The 22,962-nt window shown below is 40.6% G+C and overlaps 1 protein-coding gene and 1 pseudogene across 2 annotated transcripts in view; both read right to left on the bottom strand.

Moving 5' to 3' along the window:
- The window catches only part of EFHC2 (EF-hand domain (C-terminal) containing 2), a 200,692-nt gene that overhangs the window by 157,207 nt on the left and 20,523 nt on the right, over positions 1-22,962 (bottom strand). The window contains exon 2 of the mRNA XM_012001600.1: positions 13,665-13,853. Within this exon, the coding sequence (XP_011856990.1) occupies positions 13,665-13,853 (189 nt within the window). The remainder of the gene's footprint in view (positions 1-13,664; positions 13,854-22,962) is intronic.
- LOC105554949 lies at positions 8,597-13,129 on the bottom strand (annotated as a pseudogene). The gene is made up of 2 exons (XR_001008408.1): positions 13,042-13,129; positions 8,597-11,651 (listed from the first exon to the last, which is right to left on the bottom strand). The product of XR_001008408.1 is annotated as a ribonucleoside-diphosphate reductase subunit M2 pseudogene (transcript).

The following is a 22,962-nucleotide window of genomic DNA, read 5'->3' as shown; positions in this document are numbered from 1 at the left end:
GTTGAGGCAGGAGAATCGCAGGAACCCAAAACTGCACTGAAGTAAAAAAAAATATAAGTGAGCAGAGACCGTGCCATTGCACTCCAGCCTGGGCAACAGAGCGAGACTCTGTCTAAAAAAAAAAAAAAAAAAAAATAGAAAGACTCATTTATTACATATAAATTATACCTCAATAAAGTTGATTTTAAGAATTAAAATGAAGTTTACCTCAATAAATGAGGACTCAAACAGCAAAATCCTAAAGAATACAGTTATTCTGTATCCTGAACATGATGGTGGTTACATGAATCTATATATGGGATAAGATGCCATAGAACTATTAAACTAAGGGGGGAAAGTTAGTGCATGTAAAAACTGGTGAAATCCAAATAAGGTTTGCAGTTTAGTTAATAGTATTATACTGTAAACCAAAAATAAAATTCTAAGCCCCCCAGTCATCTGAACAGATCCCTCCTCTAGGCCAAGGGCATTCCAAAGTTAGCCTGAAAAACTAGTTTCAGGCCATGTTGGGAAGGGGGAGCCAGACATTCCTTATTATACCCACATCCCTTTTGGAATTCAGGAAAAATTGACCAGCATTATCATCAACGCAGACCTTAAGTCTGATAAGAAACATTTACAGTCTATTCCGTCTGAAGCCTGCTTCCTGGAGGCTTCATCTGCATGATAAAACCTTGGTCTCCACAAGCCCTTATCATAACTCAGACATTCCTTTATATTGATAAGAACTCCTTCAACCAATTGCAAATCAGAAAATCTTTCGATCTGCCTGTGACTTGGAAGCCTCTCCTCAGCTTTGTGTTGGTCTGCCTTTCCAGATTAAACCAATGTATATCTTACATATATTGATTGATGTATTATGTCTCACTAAAATGTATGAAAGCAAGCTGTACCCCGATCACCTTGGGCACATGTCATCAGGACCTCCTCAGGCTGTGTCACAGGCACACCCTTAACCTTGGCAAAAAAAACTTTCTAATTGATTGAGACCCATCTCAGATACTTTGGGGTTCACAATGCCAATGCTGATTTCCTGCATTTTTGTTCTTGTTTTACCATGTTGCAGAAGGTAAAATCCTGGTTTTGATAAGGCATTATGGTTATATAAGATGTTATCATCGGGGAAAGCTGTGAAAAGGGTATTCAGGAACTCTCTGTACCATTTTTGTGACTTTTTGTGAGTCCAAAATTACTCCAAAAAAATTGTATTAAGAATACAGCTAGATTATATGGTCTATGGCATTTGTGCTATCACCCACTATCAGTGTTACAAAAAGTGAGTTTACCATAGGGCAGAGTCCTGCTAATGCAAAATCAAGGAAGGTAAAGAATTTTTTTTTTTTAATATTTCAAATAAGCTTGTAGCTGGTTTGAATTCAGAGGGGGAAAATACATAAATAACCATGACTTCTATAGATTAAAAATTCAGAACAAAATATAAATCAGCCTAGAATTTAAGTCAACAAGTCAAATAGTAACTATCAGTTTCTTCCTAATTTGTGAACTAAAATCTTACAAATGACAAGGATTTTATGTTCAAAATAACTATAATTAGTGTGCACAGAGGATGAGGCAGCAAGAGGGTAGTCATCTGTAAGACAAGGAGAGAGGTCTCAGGAGAAACCAACCCTGCCAGCACCTTGACCTTGGACTTCCAGCCTCCAGAACTGTGAGAAAACAAATTTCTGTTTAAGCCATCCAGTCTGTAGTATTTTGTTATGGTGAAACCGCCTTTACAAAAATCATAATTGAGAAAATTATTACAGTGAAAGAGCTCTGACCTAACCAACTCCATCTTGCTTCTAACCTCCAAGCTGTCCTTGTTCAATCTGAGGTATAGGTCGAACTAACTTCAGGAGAAACTTAGTGTATAGTTTAGCTTTGAAACAAAGACATACTAGCCCTTTCCCAAAACAACTCCTTTCCTGCCTAGGGACTAGACTGCCTTTGCAGAACTAACAAATTAGCCACAAGATTATAAATTATGGTTTACGAGTCACATAGCTGGAGGCGGCAAGATTCTAAACCTCCCCAAATTGCTCCTGGGGATAAATAAGATCATTATTATAAAACCTAACATCACCAGGTGCGGTGGCTCACACCTATAATCCCAGCACTTTAGGAGGCCGAGGCAGGCGGATCACAAGGTCAGGAGATCAAGACCATCCTGGCCAACACAGCGAAACCCCGTCTATACTGAAAATACACAAAATTAGCCGGGTGTGGTGGCACATGCCTGTAGTCCCAGCTACTTGGGAGGTTGAGGCAGGAGAATCGCTTGAACCTGGGAGTTGGAGATTGCAGTGAGCCGAGATCGCGCCACTGCCCTCCAGCATGGGCGATAGAGTGAGACTCTGTCAAAAAAAAAAAAAAAAAAAAAAAAAAAACACCTAACATCAGTGCTTGAGATACTTTGCAGACCCTGTTTTCGATGGATCAGTTGGCACCACCCAGATTGATAAACTGGCTCATCTGGTCTTGTGGCCCCCGCCCAGGAACAACTCATTGCAAGAGGACAGCTTCAACTCCCTATGATTTCCAACCTGACCAATCAGCACTCCCCACTTTCCAACCCACCCCCTCCCCGCTCCTCCCTGACCAAATTATACTTAAAAATCTCGATTCCTGAGTTTTGTGGGAGACTGATTTGAGTAATATTAAAACTCTGGTCTCCCGAACAGCCAGCTCTGTGTGAATAACTCTTTCTCTATTGCAATTCACCTATCTTGATAAATCGGCTCTGTCTAGGCAGCAGGCATGGTGAACCAGTTGGGCAGTTGCAATGGCAACCCAAACAAAGTAATATTTTAAGCTGTAATTTATACACCATAAAATTTAGTACTTTTAAGCATACAGTTCAACGGTTTTTTGTAAATGTACAGAGCTGTGTAATCATCACCACAATCCAGTTTAGAACATTTCTATCACCCCCCCACAAAATTCCCCTCTCCCACCATCAGCCCCAGTCAACTGCTGATCTGCTTTCTCCTATGTATTTGCCTTTTCTAGAATTTTATGTATATGGAATCATATAATAGGAAGTCTTCTGTGTCTGGTTTCTTTTACTTAGTGTAATGTTTTTGAGGTTTGCCCATGTTGTAACATATATCATTAGGTTTCTTTGTTGCTGAATAGTTTTCATTGTGTGGATATACCATATTTTGTTTATCCATTATTACTTAAGGGACATTTGGGTTGTTCCCTGTTTTGGGGCTACTATGAATAATGATGCTATAAACGTTCACACACAAGATTTTGTGTGAACATGTTTTAATTTCTTTTAGATGGATACATAGGAGTAGAATTACTGGGTCATGCAGCAAGTATATGTTTAAGAAACTGTCAAACTGTCTTTCAAAATGGCAGCACCATTTTACATTCCTAGCAGGAATGTATGAAGGTTCTAGTTTCTCCACATGCTCACCAACACTTAGTGAGTGGTAAGAGTCTTAAAATTATAGCCATTCTAATGGGGATGTAGTGGTATCTACAAAAGTTTACGTTCAAAAAGACAATTTTAACTTTGGACTAATCAGAATAAGCCACAGGCCTAGTTACTGATAAAAAGTTTTGGCCTGAGGGAAGGGCCTTAAAATGTTGTCAAATAGCTACATTCTAGGTTTTGGAAAAGAGGGGAGGAAGAACTGCTTCTTTAGTAAAAGGCTCATTTGTGATTCTCATTCTTTTTATTCCAAAAACATTTATTCCAGACTTGGGGATTATTTTTATTAAGTGCCTTTTGAATTTCAAAAGAAGATTAAAGAAACCCACATAATATAATGAATTTGGAAACTTTATCACTTTAATATAAATTTAAAGACTAAGTGTTTTATTCTTAGTGACAAATGCAGAATGCATAGTTGAGAATTTGGGGCATGACATGGTTGATTTCAGGCAAGATTTTTTATTTCTTCTCTAAAACTGAATAGCTGAAGATCTGTGTAATTGTGATGTAAAACATGGGATTAAAATGGCAATGTATTACAATTACATTGTCTTATAATTATACATGTTGGTGTCTTTTATGACATGGTAATAGCAGGAGTCAGATAATCTAAAAATTATATAAACCTATGGAAAGACTTCCATTTGAAATTTCAGGTATGGTTTAAAGGTTTAAATGCATTTTCCAGTTTTTTTTTTAAAGCTTAATTATATTTTATTTTTATATATATTGATTATATTTTATAACATTCCTAACTGGCTTTAGGCAAAACTTCAAGAATCTGTATTTACGTATTATTCTTTGTTAACCAAGTGAAATTGTAATGTACCCGATCATTCTTTAATCTCCCTGCAGGAAAATTAAAAATTCTAGCTAGTACTGGGTAAGAAAGAGAAAAGTAGCCCCTGACATCCAGGAGCTGGCCTATACCATCAGCTGGTCTTGGTGCTGCTACAAGCTGGCCTGGCACCCACAGCTAGGCCTTAGTGTTCTCCTGCTGAACAAGAATAATTTCAGAGACCACCAACATCAGACAAGGCCACTCTGTGACCGTGATGGATCAAGACAAAACCAAGACCACTCCACAGTCACATCTAAACACAGACAGAAAATGAACCTTGTCCAGCCACAAAATGTCAAACACCCCCCTCTCCTGGCTCACAGAAGTGACAGCTGCTTCTCTCCCCATTTATAGGTATAGACTCACTCTAGTCTGTTCTCTCTATAATGAGATTTATTAAGATACCCAGTCGTAGAAGTACCCCTACTTCCTGATAGTACCCAATCCAGAGCAAAGCCCTGCTTCCTTAATCACTCCCACAATTACTTAACACAAGCCCAAATCCTATAATAAGTCTTTTCTAACACCTGCTTCATTAGACATCCCACAGTTGCTTAGGGTGTGTTTTTCCCTTGCTGCAAATGAATAATAAACTAGCTTGTTTAATCCAAAAAAAAAAAAAAAAAAATCAAGATGACCCAAGGGACCAAATTATATTTTAAAAATCTATTTTTATATTGTTCAAATCATAGAGTCACACAGTGCTACATAAATAATCAGCTCATTACAAACTTGATGTCAATTAATGTAAGTGATTAAAATTCCAATTGTGCGGTCAGTAGTTTTGATTATAATCATTATGTTTACAATAGATGGAAAAAAAGAAATAATATTTTTAAATGTATGCATATCCCATAAGATCAACTTTTATCTTGCCACTTACTATAATTGAGTCATTTGTGAAATAGCAAACAAATTAGGCTAACTAGGAGCTGTTGACAAATGAAAAATGACAGCAAAATTGTAGAGTCTATGTAAATGGGGCTTAACATCCAGACGAAAGTCATATAAAAACATTCAGTCATTTGTATATTTCTAAATATTCCAACGTTTTATAAAAGCAGCTAACTATAGATCTTATACAGCCACCACAGTGTAGCATAAACTGCTAAATGCCAAATTTCAATTAATAATGAAGTAGTGGGTGCCTGATGTAATTAGAGAGTCCTAGACCATGAGATCCAGGGTCTGGGCTCAGTTCTAGGATAAACAAGCTGAATTTGACTTTAGTCAAGTCTTAGACATAAATTGCCAGAGGTAAAAGGGCCTTACAGATCAGCTAGCCAAGTTTTGCATTATAGTTAAGGAAACTGAGGCTCGGAGAGGTAAAGTGACTAAGGCACAATCACACGTATAGTTAATGGCGGGACCAGAACCAGAATCAGTGCCACCAACACCCAGTCTCAGACTCTGGTTCCTGCTCCATTTCTCCTTGAGAATGATTCTTCATTTATATGGTGAGGACAACCATCTACATTTGCTTCTTACTCATGGAGGTACTGGGATGATGACTGGAAATAACTGGTGTGAGTGACGCATTTTGTGACTTGGACGGTGTTCGTGTTCTGTGTTCAGACAGTTATGATTATGGAGTAGTCTTGTTTTTGTCTTGGTCCCACCATAGTCTGTTTTTATTTAAATGAATTCAATGAAATAACTAAGTATTTGAAGGGTGGATGCAGTATTAAGGAAAATTCTCTTGCCTGCTTTTAGAAATTCTCCCAATGCTAGGGGTTTTAAGCAAGTAGTACACGCACTGTGTTTCTCAATGGAAACAGTATTGGCATTTGAGGTAGAACAATTCTTCCCCAATGTAGGGTTGCCTTCCCCACATTGCAGGATATAAAATATACACTTGGCCCCTGGATACTCAATGGTAGCAGCACCTCCTGGTCAGGGCTGGCCCTAGGGTGAGGCGATTTAAAACATCAAAATTAATGCAAGCCAGGAAAATTAATGTAATCCCAGCACTTTCGGAGGCTGAGGGGGGTGGATTACCTGAGGTCAGGAGTTCAAGACCAGCCTGGCCAACATAGCGAAACTCCGTCTCTACTAAAAATACAAAAATTAGCTGGGTGTAGTGGTGGGCGCCTGAAGTCCCAGCTACTCGGGAGGCTCAGACAGGAGAATCACTTGAACCTGGGAGGCGGAGGTTGCAGTGAACCAAGATCGTGCCACTGCACTCCAGCCTGGGTAACAGAGCAAGATTCCACCTCAAAAAATAAAATAAAACAAAAATAATGCAAAATATCCAGGAGGAACAAAATATCAAAATGCCAAATTTTTAATAAAGATTGGATCAGTGTTACTGATTTTTCCTTTTGCCTCAGGCTCCAATATAACTTCCATGGCACAGTTACTGATCTTGTCTTTAATTAAAATGTTGGCATTTTGTTCATCATGAATTTCTGGCATTAATTTGATTTTTTTTAAACATTATACTAGCTTAATAATAACTAGATAATAATAAAATATTACCTAGCTTAATTGCTGAGTGTGGGGGTACCCCTTAAATGTTGCACCGAAGGCAAGTGCCTCACTTGCCTTACCCTAGTCCGGCCGTGCTCCTGATCATTGTGACAACCCAAAACACCTCCACATATTTCCAAATACCTTGCTAGGTTGAGAATCTCTGAAATATGGCTTGATTTTTCTCATATAACTACAAGTCCGAAGAGAGGCAGCCTCGGCCTTAAACAGTGGCTCCATGATGCCAGCAAGGACCTAGGTTTCCTTTATCTCTGTCAGGCTCACAAGATGGCTGCTGTGCCCTAGGAATTATGTCCTAGTGTAACCACACCAGACTAATCTAGTTCAACTTTTATATAACAAAATCGTGAGTTGTTTTTCAGTTGCCGTGAACCCCAGGGTCGAAGGTCATACAACCCAAGCATGACCAGTTGAACCAAGTGTGCACAGGTGAAATCTAAGTGCTTGGACCAAGGAACAGGGACTGAATTAAGAAATGGACCCTATATGGCAGGATCCAGGAACCAAAGAGATCACGCTCTGGTGTCACCCCATAGCAGGATCCAGTTAGATTATGCCTCCCAGCATCAACTCATTGCAAGATGCAATCAGATCACACCTCATTACACTATGCTTATGAAACCTGACCCAGCCCCCAGCTCCAGGAGACAGGTTTGAGCGTTTCCTCCTGTCTCCTTGCCAATCAACTCAATAAACCTTTCTTGCTGAAAAAACCTTGTGTTTTGGCGTTCGGCTTTCCCTTACATGCAGGTAAATGGACCCAGTTTGGTTCGGTAACACTAGTTCCAGACAGGAAAAACAAAAGGAGGGCAAAAGGCAAGGAAATCATACCCGCTGAGCCTGTTTTCATTAGAAAAATAGTAACTTTCCCAGGAGCCCCACCCAATAAACCTTTATGCATATATCATTGGCCAAAAGTGAGTCATGCGGCCAGCCCTAGCTGCAAGGAGCCTGGGGAGGTAACACATTTAAGTGGGCACAATTCCAGCCTGCATAAAACTGTTCTGCCCATAAGAAGGAAGGGTAGAATGCACAAAGGATAAACAGCTAGAAGTGTCTGCCACAGGGGCCATGCGGGATAACAAATACTGGCTCCTTTTCGTGATTGCAAATGACCTTTTCTCTGCTTGTAATGTGATTGTCTACTTGAGCAAGGCATTTTGGTCGTTGCTTTCAGAATTACGGATTAAAACCTGGAATGTTGTCTTAGGTTGGGTTCCATAGAGGAAGAGCTTGAAAACAGGGATTTTAGTGCATGTGATTTATTAAGGGCAGACTCTTGGGAGAAACCTGTAAGAGTGCGAGGGAAGCGGCAAAGGAAATGAGCCGCGCAAGCAAGGATGCATTCTCAGGTCAAGTGTAGCCTTGGCCTGATGCACGAGGGGCTATGGAGCCGGAATCATAGCAAAGAATTATCCCTCCTTCAGGCAAGGAAGCTGGGTTTTTTTTACCCTTGATAAATCAGTTATTAGCTGCCCCCTCTTGGTGGAAAGGGGCCAGTGTAACCTCCCAGGTGTCTCTGAGAGATGCAACGCCCATCAGCCAAGAGCAAGGCTCCAGAGAGGGTTACAGGTGTGAGCTGTTTGTCAAAGCATTTGTCACAGCTGGGGGTGGGGGAGCACCACCCCAGCATGGATCTGGGTGGGCACAAAGAGCATCTACTATAAATATTAATTTTAATACACTTTCCAAAGAACCGCCTTTATTTTTACTTTGTATTATTTGAGAGCATAATGCTAGATATATTGCTAGGATTAAAAGCTACTGGAAAAACTGGCAACAAGTTGAAAATCTCTCTTTTTTTTTTTTTTTTTTTTGGCCTTTCTTCATTTTAATGTTGTATAAATATAAGGACCATATAATCTAGATTAACTTTAGGTAACAATAACTTAAAAGATGGGAAAATGTATCATATTACAGAGATTTAAAAATTGACTATACCATAAATGATGAAGAAAACTTAACAATAGAACAGGACAATGTTCAAATAGTGAATACAGTTAACAAATGGAGCCAAAAGATCAACATTTATCTCTCATCATCTTTCATGCAATGTCTCAGCTTTCTTCTTCCAAACATAAAGGCAGATTAATTCTAAGTAGCCCTATAAAGAATATTTGTTTATCACGCCTGTAATCCCAGCACTTTGGGAGGCCGAAGTGGGTGGATCACCTGAGGTCAGGAGTTCAAGACCAGCCTGACCAATGTGGTGAAACTCCGTCTCTACTAAAAATACAAAAATTACCCGGGTGTGGTGGCACATACCTGCAGTCCCAGTTACTCGGGAGGCTGAGACTGGAGAATTGCTTGAACCCAGGAGGTGGAGGTTGCAGTGAGCTGAAATCGCACCACTGCACTCCAGCCTGGGCGACAAAAAAAAAAAAAAAAAAAAAATTCTGTTTCCTTCTGAACTTATTATTTGAATGGAAACCATATTAATAACTCATGGTTTCCTACTGAAGTTTAAGATTCCCCTAGATAATACTCAGATTTAGACAATGCTAGAATAAGACACTGGGTGATTATTTTAAAGTATGAACTACAGGCAAAATCTAAAAGGACATACATAATAAAAAATTTCTGATTTAAAAGACATAGTAAATATAAATGAATTAACTCACACAACCTACTTACACACAAACAAAACCAGAATAAACAACAACTTGTAGGAACCACCTCTAGTTGATTTCACCACTTAACAGGAGCAAGATCTTAGGTGGATCATTTTGTTTAAGGATGACTTGAAATTTGACAATACTGCCTTAGCTCCCACATATGAAAACTCTTCAAGATTTTTTTCTTATCAACTAGAAGTTGGGGAAAATACAGTAAGAAATAAAATGAAATGACTTCTCACACATATGAAGGCCCGGATCATGCCTAAATTTCTAGTGATTTAACTTAAGAAGCTCCTTGCCCTGAGAGATTTCTTTATCCCACAACACTTTACTCAGAGAAGAGAATCCCAGGACACTACCCAAGCCACAGGTTAAAAACACGACCTGTCTTCTATCTGGCACCAGTAGACTAATATCTATCTATACACAGGACTGACTTTAAAGTTGGTTAACAAGTATTTTAATTCACTAAAATAAAACTTAGAAATTACATGCTTAGTCTACACAAGTTTAACTTACTTTAGTCACTTAGTGAATTGTGAATTGGCTCCCATTAGTGGTCAGGAGAATGCTTTGTATTTGGTGTCGAAACCAAATAAATCAAGCTATTATCGCCTTGTGAGTACAAACAATGTTTATTTGTTTGTAAAGGGCCAGTTTTATATTTAAGTAAACATTAAAATCTGTGTTGAAGCAGGGAGGCTGCATCTTTCAACTGCCTGTGCTGGTTAAATGATTGTTTAATCCTGCTGTGCCAAGCTCACTAGAGGGTCACCCCTCACTTTAAAGCCAAGACTGCCATTGTCCCTGCTATGGTAAGTCACAGCCAGCCAGGCCTGCTGGCAAAAGGTGATACTACCAGCATTATAAATACACAGGACTGTTTGTGAGGTAGCTACACAGTTTTAAAGATGCTGTTAATGAACATGATGGACAATTCATGGTGTGGCTAGTTGATAACACTTCAGCTGATTTTTTTATGAGATGGGAAAAAAAAATCAGCAAAATAAGGGCACATCTTCAGTTCATTTAGAAGTCAGCATCCAAGGTAAAAGAATTCTCTGTTGGATTCGACACCACTCCCATCCTCTGATACTCCTTTACTCTCTTCTCAAAGAAGTTCGTCTTTCAGTGAAATATTCTCCATAAAGTCAAATGGGTTCTCTACTCTGAAAACCTTGCTAAAACCCAGTTCCGGCATGTCTGTCTGCCACAGACTCAATGTATTGCTTCATTAGAGTGCAATTCATCCCAATGAGCTTCACAGGCAAGGCCTCAGTGAGGAATTCCTGTTCTATCCGAACAGCATTGATAATTCTTTCTCTTATTCTCTCCTCCAGTGGTTTGTGTGCCAGGTGATTGAACATCAGGCAAGCAAAACCACAGTGTAAACCCTCATCTCCACTAATAAGTTCATTGGAAAAGGTGAGGCCAGGCATCAGTCCTCGTTTCTTGAGCCAGAATATCGATGCAAAATAACCAGAAAAGATGCCTTCCGCTGTAGCAAAGACTACAACACGTTCCCCATAGGTAGCTGCTTTGTCCCCAATCCAGTGCAAGGCCCAATCTGCCTTCTTCTTGACACAAGGCATCGTTTCAATGGCATTGAAGCGAAATTCCCTTTCTTTGGGATCTTTTATGTAAGTGTCAATAAGGAAACTATACATTCCAGAATGTATGTTTTCCATGGCAATTTGGAAGCCACAGAAACAGCGGGCTTCTGTCACCTGAACTTCTTGGCTACATCGCTCCACCAAGTTTGCATTTACTATGCCATCACTTGCTACAAAGAAAACCAGAACATGGGATAGAAAATCTCTCTCCTCGGGCTTCAGGGATTCCCAGTGCCAAATGTCCTTGGACAGGTCCACCTCCTCCGCGGTCCAGAAGGAAGCTTCCGCCTTCTTATACATCTGCCAGATATCATGGTACTCGGTGGGGAAGATGACAAAATGGCAGGGGTTTTGTCTCAGCAGCGGCTCATCCTCCATGCCGGAGGCGGCTGCTTTAGTTTTCCGCTCCGCGGGCTCCTGGAAGATCCTCCTCGCGGTCTTGCTGGCCAGGACGCGGGTCCCGCTCAGGGCCGGCGGCGTGTTCTCCTTGTAGCCCAGGCTGAGCCCCTTCAGCCGCGAGAGCTGCAGCTGCTGCGGGTCCGCGATGTGCGCTAGCGGGACGCGGACGGAGAGCCCGGTGGCGGTGCAGCCAAGGAGAGTGAGGGGCCTGACCGGGCGGCTGGGACGGGGTGCACCGAAAATGTCTCATTTTTAAGAAAAATGATTAACAGGCGTTGACTTGTTTTTGTTGAACCGCTATTGTAGAAAGCGCTTTATAATTTGCTTGGGGTATTAACCAGGATCTAGTCTGTAGTTCACAGTCTCATCAGAGCACGTAAATATTTCAGTCTTAGTGTCTCATTTAAAGCTCAATGAATATTTAATAGAAGTTAACCAACAAAATAACTGCAAGAATTATGTTGCATTTAGTTAGACCTGAAATGAGCAAGCTCTTCATTTTCTCAAGTAGTCTGAAGCTAAAATTATTCCGGATTCACGAAATATTCTACATAACCTTATAAGTAATTAAAGGCCTGCAAAATAGGCTTGAAAGGCATATATTAAATATTGAGAAAAACATGAAATGACTTTTTGACTTGAAATGCAAGAGAATAGTTTAATATTAATACATTGTGGCCTATGTTACTTATTCAGTAGTGGATTAGTTTTAAAATATTGTCAATACCCTCTTTTTTACATGAGGTAAAAATAGAATCTTTTCTTTGGCCCATGCAAAGTAAACATCCTATAAGATTGAGAGTAACAGAAAACTATGCATAATCCACCCAAGTCAGTCAGTCCAGAATTATTTTTGGGCTCTGGGTCCAGCACTGAGCCAGGTACTGAAAATAATCCAAGAAAAGAAAAGAATATTGGCCCATGTTGAAAGGAGAGATGGTTTCCCAGGAAGGAAGCCTCCCTGTGGTCTGTTAGATCACTGTTGGCTTCAAAAAAAAAAGTGCACTCTAATTGATCTACCCTATCACAGATGACATGGGGATGTGTCAATTCTACCAAATTTGAGGACATTTTAATTAGAATCAAAGTACTGCCAATCAATCCATGTTGAAAGCTGCTAAAAACCACCTGGTAAACTTAGCATGCTATGGTTTCCATTCTTTATCTAGTCCTGAACTATCTTGCACTTACAGGATCTAAAATAATCTAATAACTAGTTCTTTCTGGAGAACAGAACATTGGGCTGGGATACAGGGCTGTCTGATAAACACAGCATATCCATATAGCTGGTTGCCTTTTCTTTCCTTTGATCTTAGCCTTTTTTAAAAATATTCAAATACATTCCCTTTTCTAACTGCCAATATGTCCATATGTATGTGTGTGTGTGTCTGTGTATAGACATATACATTAAAAAATTCCAGCTCTTGTCTAATAATGGCATCGCTTCCTTTCACTATTCTTCTTGCCATATCACATTTTAGCCCTTAGGGATGGAGAATCATTACTATGGTTTATTACTAGTTAGTATGGAGAAAAGAAGAGAAGGCATTTTTCTATTCCTATGTAAAGCCACGTTCAGACTCAAATACAATTATTTAGTCAATGGCAACTCAAAACCAAAAGTGACAATCTGACCAGACTCTGAACAGGACAGATTATCCTGTTCAGTGAAGATGAGAGAAAGGTTAATAAGCATTAGCCAAGAAAGATAAACATGTGGCATCCTGCAACCAATGTGCCTGACAAAAAAGAGCAGAGCAAGAATAATTTTTCTTTGTTTAGGATACTTTGAATTTATCTTTTCAGAAGAACTAACCTTAGTCAAAAGAAGCAAAATTTCACTTAGAAGGAATACGTTTAAGAGATCTATTGTATAACACAATGACTATAGTTAATAACAGTGTATTGTACACTTGAAAATTGTAAGACAATAGATGGTGTTTTCATCACAAAGAGAAGCACATGAGGTAATGCATATGTTAATTAGCTCAATTTTGCCATTCCATAGTGTATACATATTTCAAAACATCATGTTGTACACCATAAATATATACAATTATGTTTGTCAATTTAAACTAATAAAGACAAGGGGAGAAACACTAAAAATAAAACACTAAAAATAAAGGCAATAATAAGTAGAAAAGGCAAAAAGAAAAAGAATTAGCCTTAACATTTACACTGAAGACTCCTACTTTCTCAAAGCTATTTAGCATCTGTAAAATTCTAAGATGCATTCCTCCCAATGTCATGTGACTTACCTGTTTATCAAAGGCTACCCATGATGGTACATCACTTCCATCTCCTTTAGGATATATGCTACATTTCGGCTTTATCTTTTGTCCCAGAAGTGGTTCTCCACCTATTCCAGGCTTTTCATCACTCACTAACATCATAACATTGTTGCAAAAGCCCCAATGTTGGGATTTGTGAAACTTCTCCTTTCCCACCTGTGAACATAAGAGGCAACATAAAATAGCCAAAATTACTCTTTATGACTTTTCTAACCCGTTTGTAAAACGTCAACACATTTTCTTACCATGTATTTTTCCCTCACAAAATGCAAATAAAATGGCAAATAATTATGATCAATCTTTATCCATAAAGTTGTGTCACATTCTTAATTCATTTTAACCAATTCAAAACATCGAAAGGCAGTAAACATAAACCTAATGCTCCATGCTATATAAAACATTTAAAAATGACTATTACTGCAAGTAAATATTTAGAACATTAGCTTCCTAATTGGTCTTTCCTACTTGTTTGCCAAGAATACGAACAGAAAAAAAAGAAAAGAAAAAACTGCTCTGCTTCAGAATAAAAAGTGTATGTAACTGTTTTCCACAGAGGTCTAAACATTATTTTCACCAAAACAGAGAACAAAATCTTTTCCTCATTAAAGTAAATGTAACAGGAAATTCTTCAGAGCTGACATTCTCCTTTAATTGCAAAACCTTATCTCCCACCTTTTCTGGTGATCTGGAGAGAAAGGAGAAATCACAGATACAACTACCAAGGGTTGGCAAGGACATAGCCAACATCAACATTTGTGCACTGCTGGTGGGAAGGTAAAGCAGGACAATCACTCTGAGGAGCGATGTGGCAATACGAACAAAGAGAGAGGCATGTATGTCCTATGGCCTAGCCAGTCCACTCCCACACAAGTATTTTCTCTTAGGCACAAGGAACTGCATACCAGACTATTTGTTATAGCACTGTTTGCAAAAGTGAAAAATAGGAAACCACTAAAATGTCTACCCATAGCAGAAAAGATACATATATCTCTTTATAAAATGGAATATTAATACAAAGTCTCATATTACATATATCAATATAGACAAATTTAGGCCAGGCGCAGTGGCTCACGCCTGTAATCCCAGCTCTTTGAGAGGCTGAGGCAGGAGGATCATCTGAGGTCAGGGGTTCAAGACCAGCCTGGCCAACATGATGAAACCCCGTCTCTACTAAAAATATAAAAAATTACCCGAGCATGGTGGTGGGCACCTATAATCCCAGCTACTTGGGAGGCTGAGGCAGGAGAATCATTTGAACCTGGGAGGCAGAGGTTGCTGTGAGCCAAAATCATGCCATTGCACTCCAGCCTGGGCAATAAGATCAAAACTCTGTCTCAAAAAACAAACAAACAAAAAAAACAGACAAATCTCAAAAACTGTCAGGCAAAAAATACAGGTAGCTGAAGTACACATAAAATTTCACAACACATATATAAGGCTGGAAAATACCCTAAAAATATGGTAATATTTATGGATAATACATGCATAGAAATAAGCGGCACATTCAAGATTATATAATGTTCACGATAATAAATGAACACTCATATGCCCCACAGCCCTGCATAAAAAATAAACACCTCAGAGATAACTGAAGCTTTATCTCAGAGCTCATAGCCCTGCCTCCCTTCTCCAGAGGTAACCATTATCCTGAATTTGCTTCTTTAATATTAGCACATTGCCCAGGACTGTATATAGCCAGGGCAATAGCCTCTTGCAAAACATGATGCCTTGGCAGAGAAGTCTGATAGGGTCAAAAAGACCTCATTTCCTTTTGTGGAAAAAGGCAGCCTGGAAGAATGAGGAAGGCCTGAGCAGCCCTCCCCAGGGGAGTCAGGGCCATAACAGCTGCCCTGGGCAGATAACAGCCCCGCTCTAGGGCTGGGAGAGGAAAGCTAGATGCAGTGGTTAGGATGGTGAGCTATAGCTGGCTCTGCCCCTTAGGGAATCAATTGTCACTACCTCCACCATTCCCTCCACTCTGTCTCTCTGTCTCTGTCTCTCTCTCTCACACATACACACACACACACACTTGCTCACACATACAATCAGATTACCACAAGGCAGTCCCAGATCCCCATAAAACAAAGCAAAAGTTGCCTTTCAGAAAATGAATACTGGGATAATATAGAATTTAATAATGATATACTGTCTCCTAAAGCAAGTAACTCCGAGTAATCATAAAGTCACCTCAAACCAACAAATGTTTCTTAAGTACTTACTATAGTCCTAGCTTTGTGCCAAATATACGAGTTAAAATAAGCATAAGACTCAGCCCCTGCCCCGAAGAAAAAAACCCACAATCTTGTGGAGGAAGCAAGATTTAGATATATAAAATGATACAGTTTGGATGTTTGTCCTCTCCAAATCTCATGCTGAAATGTGATTCTCAGTGTTGGAGGTGGGGCCTGGTGGGAGGTAATTGGATCATGGGGGCAGATCTCTCATGAATGGTTTCACACCATCCCCTTAGTGATAAATGAGTTGTCACTCAGTTAGTTCACATGAGATCTGGTTGTTTAAAAGAGTCTGGGACCTCCCCCTTCTCTCTCTTACTCCCCCTTCTCTCTCTTACTCCCACTCTCACCATGTGATATACTGGCTCTCCCTTTGCCCTCCACCTGATTGGAAGCTTTCTGAGGCCCTCATCAGAAGCAGATGCCAACACCACACTTCGTGTACAGCCTGCAGAACCATGAGCCAATTAAGCCTTTTTTTTTTTTAATAAATTACCCAGCCTCACGTATTTCTTTGTAGCAACACGAGAACAGCCAAATATAGAAAACAACTAGAAAACAGTACAGCTACCATTTTTGACCACTTACTATGAGCTGGATGCTTTACTAAGGGTTTTATATCTCATTTATGATCTCAGTTCACTGTCACAAAACTGTTTTATCAGTGTTATTACTGCCATTTTTCCAATGAGGAAACCAAGGCAGAGAGAGGGAGACTGGCCCACCCAAAGTTACACAGTAACTACTGGAGCCTGAGATCTGAACCTAAGATCATGTGACTCTAAGCTCTGGTAAGTGTATGGCTAAGTGTATGGCTGACCAGAGCCACACACTGATGTGCTGGAGTAGTAGTGTTGAGGTTCTGTGGATAACTGGATACTGTCTTGGGCCTGGAGGAATGAGATGAATTAGATAGTAGAAGAGAGGCAAGGATGTTCCAAGCAGGGTTATGAGTGATGTACTGCAGCTGAGCTGACAGCACTTAGGGAGAGGGGCAAATCTAGTAAAAAAGAAAGTCAAGGTCAAGTTTGGAAGGAGGGTGAGCTAGAGTAGAATATATAAGGAGGACTATATCATGAAAAGCCTCTCACGTAAATATCTTAAAAGTCTCCTTCATCAGGCCACTGGAATATTTACTAAGGCCTAATACTGGCCAGGCCCTATTCTAGAGAGTATGGTATAAAGATGAAGTCACAGCCAGCCTTCCTCCCCCGAGGAACTTTCTCCACTACTCACAAGTTTCCTCCATGGATCTAGGTTTCCATAATCACATGGAAGAAGCCCTTGCCACCGTTGAAGGCCTCACTCAGCTACCTATCCCCCAGAATTCCACAATTTGTTCATGTGTAACCCCCTCTTCGGTCAGACCACATCTTACAGCTTACAAGGTACCTTAACATCTATTCAAAGTCATGTCCCTGGTCAGGCTATACCTCTACACAAACCGCTCTCCCCACCAAGGGCCAGCTCACATCCCACTACATAGTCATCCCTTCTACAAACATCTGGTGAGCATCCATTGGGTGCTAAGTTGTGAGAGACTTTGGGGACATGGCCTTGGGCAAGCCATAGCTCCCAACCCTAGTAAAGAAGCCAGTCACTATGGCTCTGGATTTGGCAATGGGTTTCATACACGTGGCACCAAAAGCACAAGCAACAAAAGGAAAAATAAATTGGACTTCATCAGAATTAAAACTGTGTGTCAAAGGATACTATCAAGAGAGTGAAAAAACCCATAGAATGAAGTTTGGATGAGGTGGCTCAAGCCTGTATCCCAGCAACACTTTAAGAGGCTAAGCTGGGAGAATCACTGGAGCCCAGGAGTTCAAGACCACCCTGGGCAATAGAGTGAGATGTCATTTCTAAAAAACAGAGAAACCCAGAGAATGACAGAAAATATTTGGAAATCATATAAGGGTCTATTATATAGAATATATAAAAATTCTTACAACTCAGCAGAAACACAAACAATTCAATTTAAAAATGGGCAAAGGATGTGGTAGACTGCCATGGTTACTACTTGAGACCATCACCATGACAGTTATTACTGTTACTACTTAAGACCATCATTACGACAGTTACTACTGTTAGTACTTGAGACCGTCATTACAAGACTGAATGAACGGGAACAAACATAGAAATGAAAACTTAGGACAAAAGAAACTGTTTTAAAGGAAGAGTCCAGGGAAGAAGAGAGCTCTCTGCTTCTAGTGAGCAAAGGCAGCCCTCCCCCCGCCGCCGCCGCTCCCGCATTGAGCTTCCACAGCCCTTTGTATTTATTGGGTAGAATGAGCAGGGAGGAGGTAATGATTGGTCAGCTCCTTAATTGATCACAGGTTCATATTATTACTAACAGGCTTCAGATGTACCTAATCACAAGAAACACTGCGCTTGGGGCATGACTGCCCTCAGCATTCCTTCCGGGTGGCAGACACAGTTTGTCAGTTTGCCAACATTCTGCATTTATGAGAAACAGTTTGCTGTTTACTCATATAGCCTCCAGTGGTATACTGAGTTGACCATGACCCTCATTCTTTCGGCGTGTAACAAAAGGACTTGAATACACATTTCTCCAAAGAAGATATACAAATGGCCAACAAGCACATGAAAATATGTCCAATGCCATTAGTCACTAGGGAAATGTAAAACAAAAGTACAATGAAGCCAGGCACACTGGCTCATACCTTTAATCTCAATACTTTGGGAGGCTTAGGCAGGCAGATCACTTGAGTCCAGGAGTTTGAGACCAGCCTGAGCAACATGGTGAGACCTTGTCTCTACATAAAATACAAAAATTAGCCAGGCATGGCGGTGCATGCCTATAGTCCCAGCTACTCGGGAGGCTGAGGTGAAAGGATCGCTTGCGCTCATGAGGCTGAGGCTGTAGTGAGGTATGAAGCTATGATCGCACCACTGCACTCCAGCCTAAACGACAGAGACCCTGTCTCAAAAATATATACATACATACATATATACATACATATAATGGGATAATGCTTCACATTCACTAGGGTGGCTATAATTTTTTTAAAATGGAAAATAAATGTTGGTGAGGATGTGGAGACACTGGAACTGTCACACCTTGCTGGTGGGGGATGTACACTAGTATGGCTGCTGTGGAAAAGTTTGGCAGTTCCTCATTAAGCTAAACATAGAATCATCATATGATCCAGCAGTTGCATTCCTCGGTATATTCTCAGGAGAACTGAAAACATACATCCACAGAAAGAAACTTACACATAAATGTTCATAGCAGCATTATTTACCATAGCCAAAAGGTGGAAACAACCCAAATGTCTATCAGCTGATGAATGGTTAAACAAACGTGGTATATCCATACAATGGAATATTATTCTGCCGTCAAAGGGAACAAAGCACCGATACGTGCTACCACATGGATGAACCTTGAAAACATTATGCTAAGAGAAAAAAGCCAGATACAAAGGGCCACGTATTATGATTCCATTTATATGAAATATACAAAATAGGCAAATTCACAGAGACAGAAGGCAGATTAGTGGTTGCCAGGGACTGGGAGGAAGAAAGAATGGGGAGTGACTGCTTACTGGGCACAGGTTTCCTTTGAAGTGATGAAAATTTTCTTGAAATAGTGGGGACAGCTGCACAGCATTGTGAATGTACTAAATTGTATAATTTAAATGGTTAAAATGGTAACTTTTATACTTTGTGTATTTTACCACAATAAAAAAGAAAACCCCAGCCAGCATGAGATTCACACACCACAAATGAGCTATATGATGACCAAGCCCAGGGATGGGCAGATTCATGACCTTCCCTGACCACCAGCCCTTCGTCATGTACATGCACCATAATATGTGCACATACTCATGTCTGATTTGTCTCCTCAACCAGATGACACATTTTTTAAACTCTAGGACCATGGTGTGTATTTCTTCCTTTTTCTATGTCCCCTCACCATCTAACATATTGCTGCAGATATAGAAAGCCCGTAAAACTTGAGTGGTAGATTCACTGGTTGCCAAATTGAACCTTGTGTCTGGATCAAATAGGCAACAAGGAACCATTAAAGTTTCCCGAGGGACACAGGGACAATATGAGGCAGCAAATCTGAAGGCAGATCCACTAAGAGTGGGCAGGGTGGGTTGGAAGGGGAAAGGTCTGAAGGCAAAAGACTCTTTTTTTTGAGATGGAGTCTCACTCTTGTCACCCAGGCTGGAGTGCAGTGGCGCGATCTCAGCTCACTGCAACTTCAGCCTCCCAAGTAGCTGGGATTACAAGTGCCCACCACCACGCCTGGCTCTTTTTGTATTTTCAGTAGAGACTGGGTTTCACCATGTTGGCCAGGCTGGTCTCGAACTGCCAGGCTCAAGTAATCCGCCTGCCTCAGCCTCCCAAAGTGTTGGGATTATAGGCGTAAGCCACCGCGACAGGCACAAAAGACTTTTAAAGAGGCCACTGCTATATCTTAACATGAAGATCTTCAACCAATCTTAAACTGAAACTGATTAAGCAAGCCACAGCATGCCAACACTTGAGCTAACTGTGCACACAAACACTTTGTGCACACAAACACCCGGGCCTCACTCTTTCCAGGGATGCCACCCTAGTTGGTAATGGAGACTATTTCAGCGGGTATGCAAGAATGTTCATCTTGCTCTATCCTCTTCCTTTTGATTAAGGCAAGGGTAAGTCTCAATTTGGTAGTACTGACTATACTCCCAAATACTTGCCTATAAAAAGAAAGCAGGCCTCAGGCTCATAACATTTTACAGGCATCAAATCTAAAAACACTGTTTTGTTTTCTTTTTTTCTTACCATGACCTTCCACTTAGATCAAATGGTGTGGTTTTCATTTATGGTAAGGATATAAAGTTTCCCTTTTAAATAGGTTTTAGTTTTCCAAAAGTGATTCATTTCACAGAGAGATATTAAGTAAATAATGGATCGGTTGGCATGGATCCATGGCAATGGATCGAATACATTTTTTAAATTCCAAAGGTAGCATGTATGCTTCTAAAGTTTCATAGCCTCTGACCCTATCAAACAAATGTCACAGGAGTAGATAAGTTTTTTTTTTTTTTTACTATTTATTTATTTATTTAATTTATTTATTTATGTATTTTTATGAGACGGAGTCTCACTCTGTTGCCCAGGCTGGAGTGCAGTGGTGCAATCTCGGCTCACTGCAACCTCTGCCTCCTGGGTTCAAGCGATTCTCCTGCCTCAGCCTCCCAAGTAGCTGGGATTACAGGTGCATACCACCACAACTGGCTAATTTTTGTGTATTTTTAGTAGAGACGGGGTTTCACCATGTTGGCCAGGCTGGTCTCGAACTCCCAGCCTCAGGTGATCCACCCACCTTGGCCTCCCAATGTGCTGGGATTACAGGCATGAGCCACCGCACCTGGCCTGGAGTAGATAAGTTTAAAGCACCTGGGAAGAGGGCAGGAATTAGGAGACAGAGAAGAATAGTGATCCAGGAAGTACTGTGACCCTCAGGAGCTGTGTCACATCCACAGTGCTCAGGAGCCTGGAGCAGAACAAGGGAGAAGGTGCTGGGATTGACTGGCAGGCATAATAGAAGGGCTGGGAAGGGTTAGACTGAAGATACTTAGAAGGCTCTGGTCAGAAGACAGAGTGAAGTGGTGGGATAAAGCCACGCACCTAAGCAACCAAAAGTGACTGCAGTCAATTTATTATCTCCATATTCATGTGGGCTCTAACTGTCTCTCCTTCCAGTACTGGCTTGCTTGTGTCCCTGGTAAGTCAGTGGTCAACAGCATTAGCCTCTTCCTTCCATGACCTCCTTTCAATGGCCTCATAAAGACACTCAAGTCTTTCACCTCTTAGAGGAAGAAAAGCCTCCTTCAGCCCTTAGTCTTGCTTTCATTACTGTCTTCACTCCCTCCCATCCTCTATCTTCATGTTTCACGAAACAGTAGTCTGCAGTCACCGAGAGTCCCTTCTCCCCTCCATTCACTCCTGCACTCTGGATTGTCATACAACCTCCCCTGTTAGGCTTTACCTTGTAGCACACCACATTATTCTAATGTTTGAAAGGTCTAGAGTCCTCTAACTTGAGACATGAGATTAAGAGTATAAACAGGGGCCAGTGCCTTAGGGGTTTAAAGAACACTGGATTTTGTTTTGAGCAGGGCATAGAAAGGATCGCTGTGGTCACAATACAAAGAACTGGGAATATTGCAATAGTCCAGGCAAGAAATGATAGTGGCCTAGACCAGGGTAATAGAAGTAGAGACAGTGGAAGTGATCAAGTTCTGTGTGTATCTTGAAGGTAGAACAAAAAAGGATTTACCAATAGATTAGATGTAGGGTGTGGAAAAAGGGATGAGTTGTTAACAACCCCAAGTATTTTGGTCTGAACAATGAGAAGAATGGAGTTTTAGGTGCTGGGATGCAGAATGGTGGGAGAGAACTTAAATGAGAATTCTGGAGGTAGGAGGCAGGCACAGGAGTCCAGAATTCTATTTTGGACATGTTACATTCAAGATACCACTCAGACAAGCAAGTAGAAATGTGGACTAGCAGGTAGATATGGGAGTCTGAAGTTCAAGCAAAAAGTCAAGGCTGGATATAAAAATTTGATATACATCAGTTGATGGATGGTATTTAAGGCTACAGTGCTAGAATGAATGATGACAGTGCAGAAAAGAAGTCCAAGACTGAGCTTTAAAATATCCCAATGTTACGTGATCAGGGAGATGGGGTAGAATTAGCAAACAAGACTAAAAAGGGACAGCTGGTAAGATGGGAAGAACACCAGGAGAGTTCAGTATCATGGAAACTACATAAAGAAAGCATTTGAAGGAACACATGACTAACTGTGTTAAAGGCTACTAATAAGTCAAATGAAGACGAGGCTTGAGACTTGACCCCCTGATTTGGCAACATGGAGGTGGCTGGTGACCTTGACGAGAATGGTTTCAGCGGAATCATGGGAACAGAAATAGCTTGTGAACCATATGGCTCTTTGAACAGCTCTAGGTAAGGTATTGCAAATCAAAACTCTTGAGTTTCTAGTATTTATA

Source organism: Mandrillus leucophaeus, unplaced genomic scaffold, assembly GCF_000951045.1.
Source record: "Mandrillus leucophaeus isolate KB7577 unplaced genomic scaffold, Mleu.le_1.0 Scaffold666, whole genome shotgun sequence".
Lineage (NCBI taxonomy): Eukaryota > Metazoa > Chordata > Mammalia > Primates > Cercopithecidae > Mandrillus > Mandrillus leucophaeus.
Note: the sequence above shows the minus strand (reverse complement) of the source record. Positions and strands in the feature narration are given on the sequence as shown.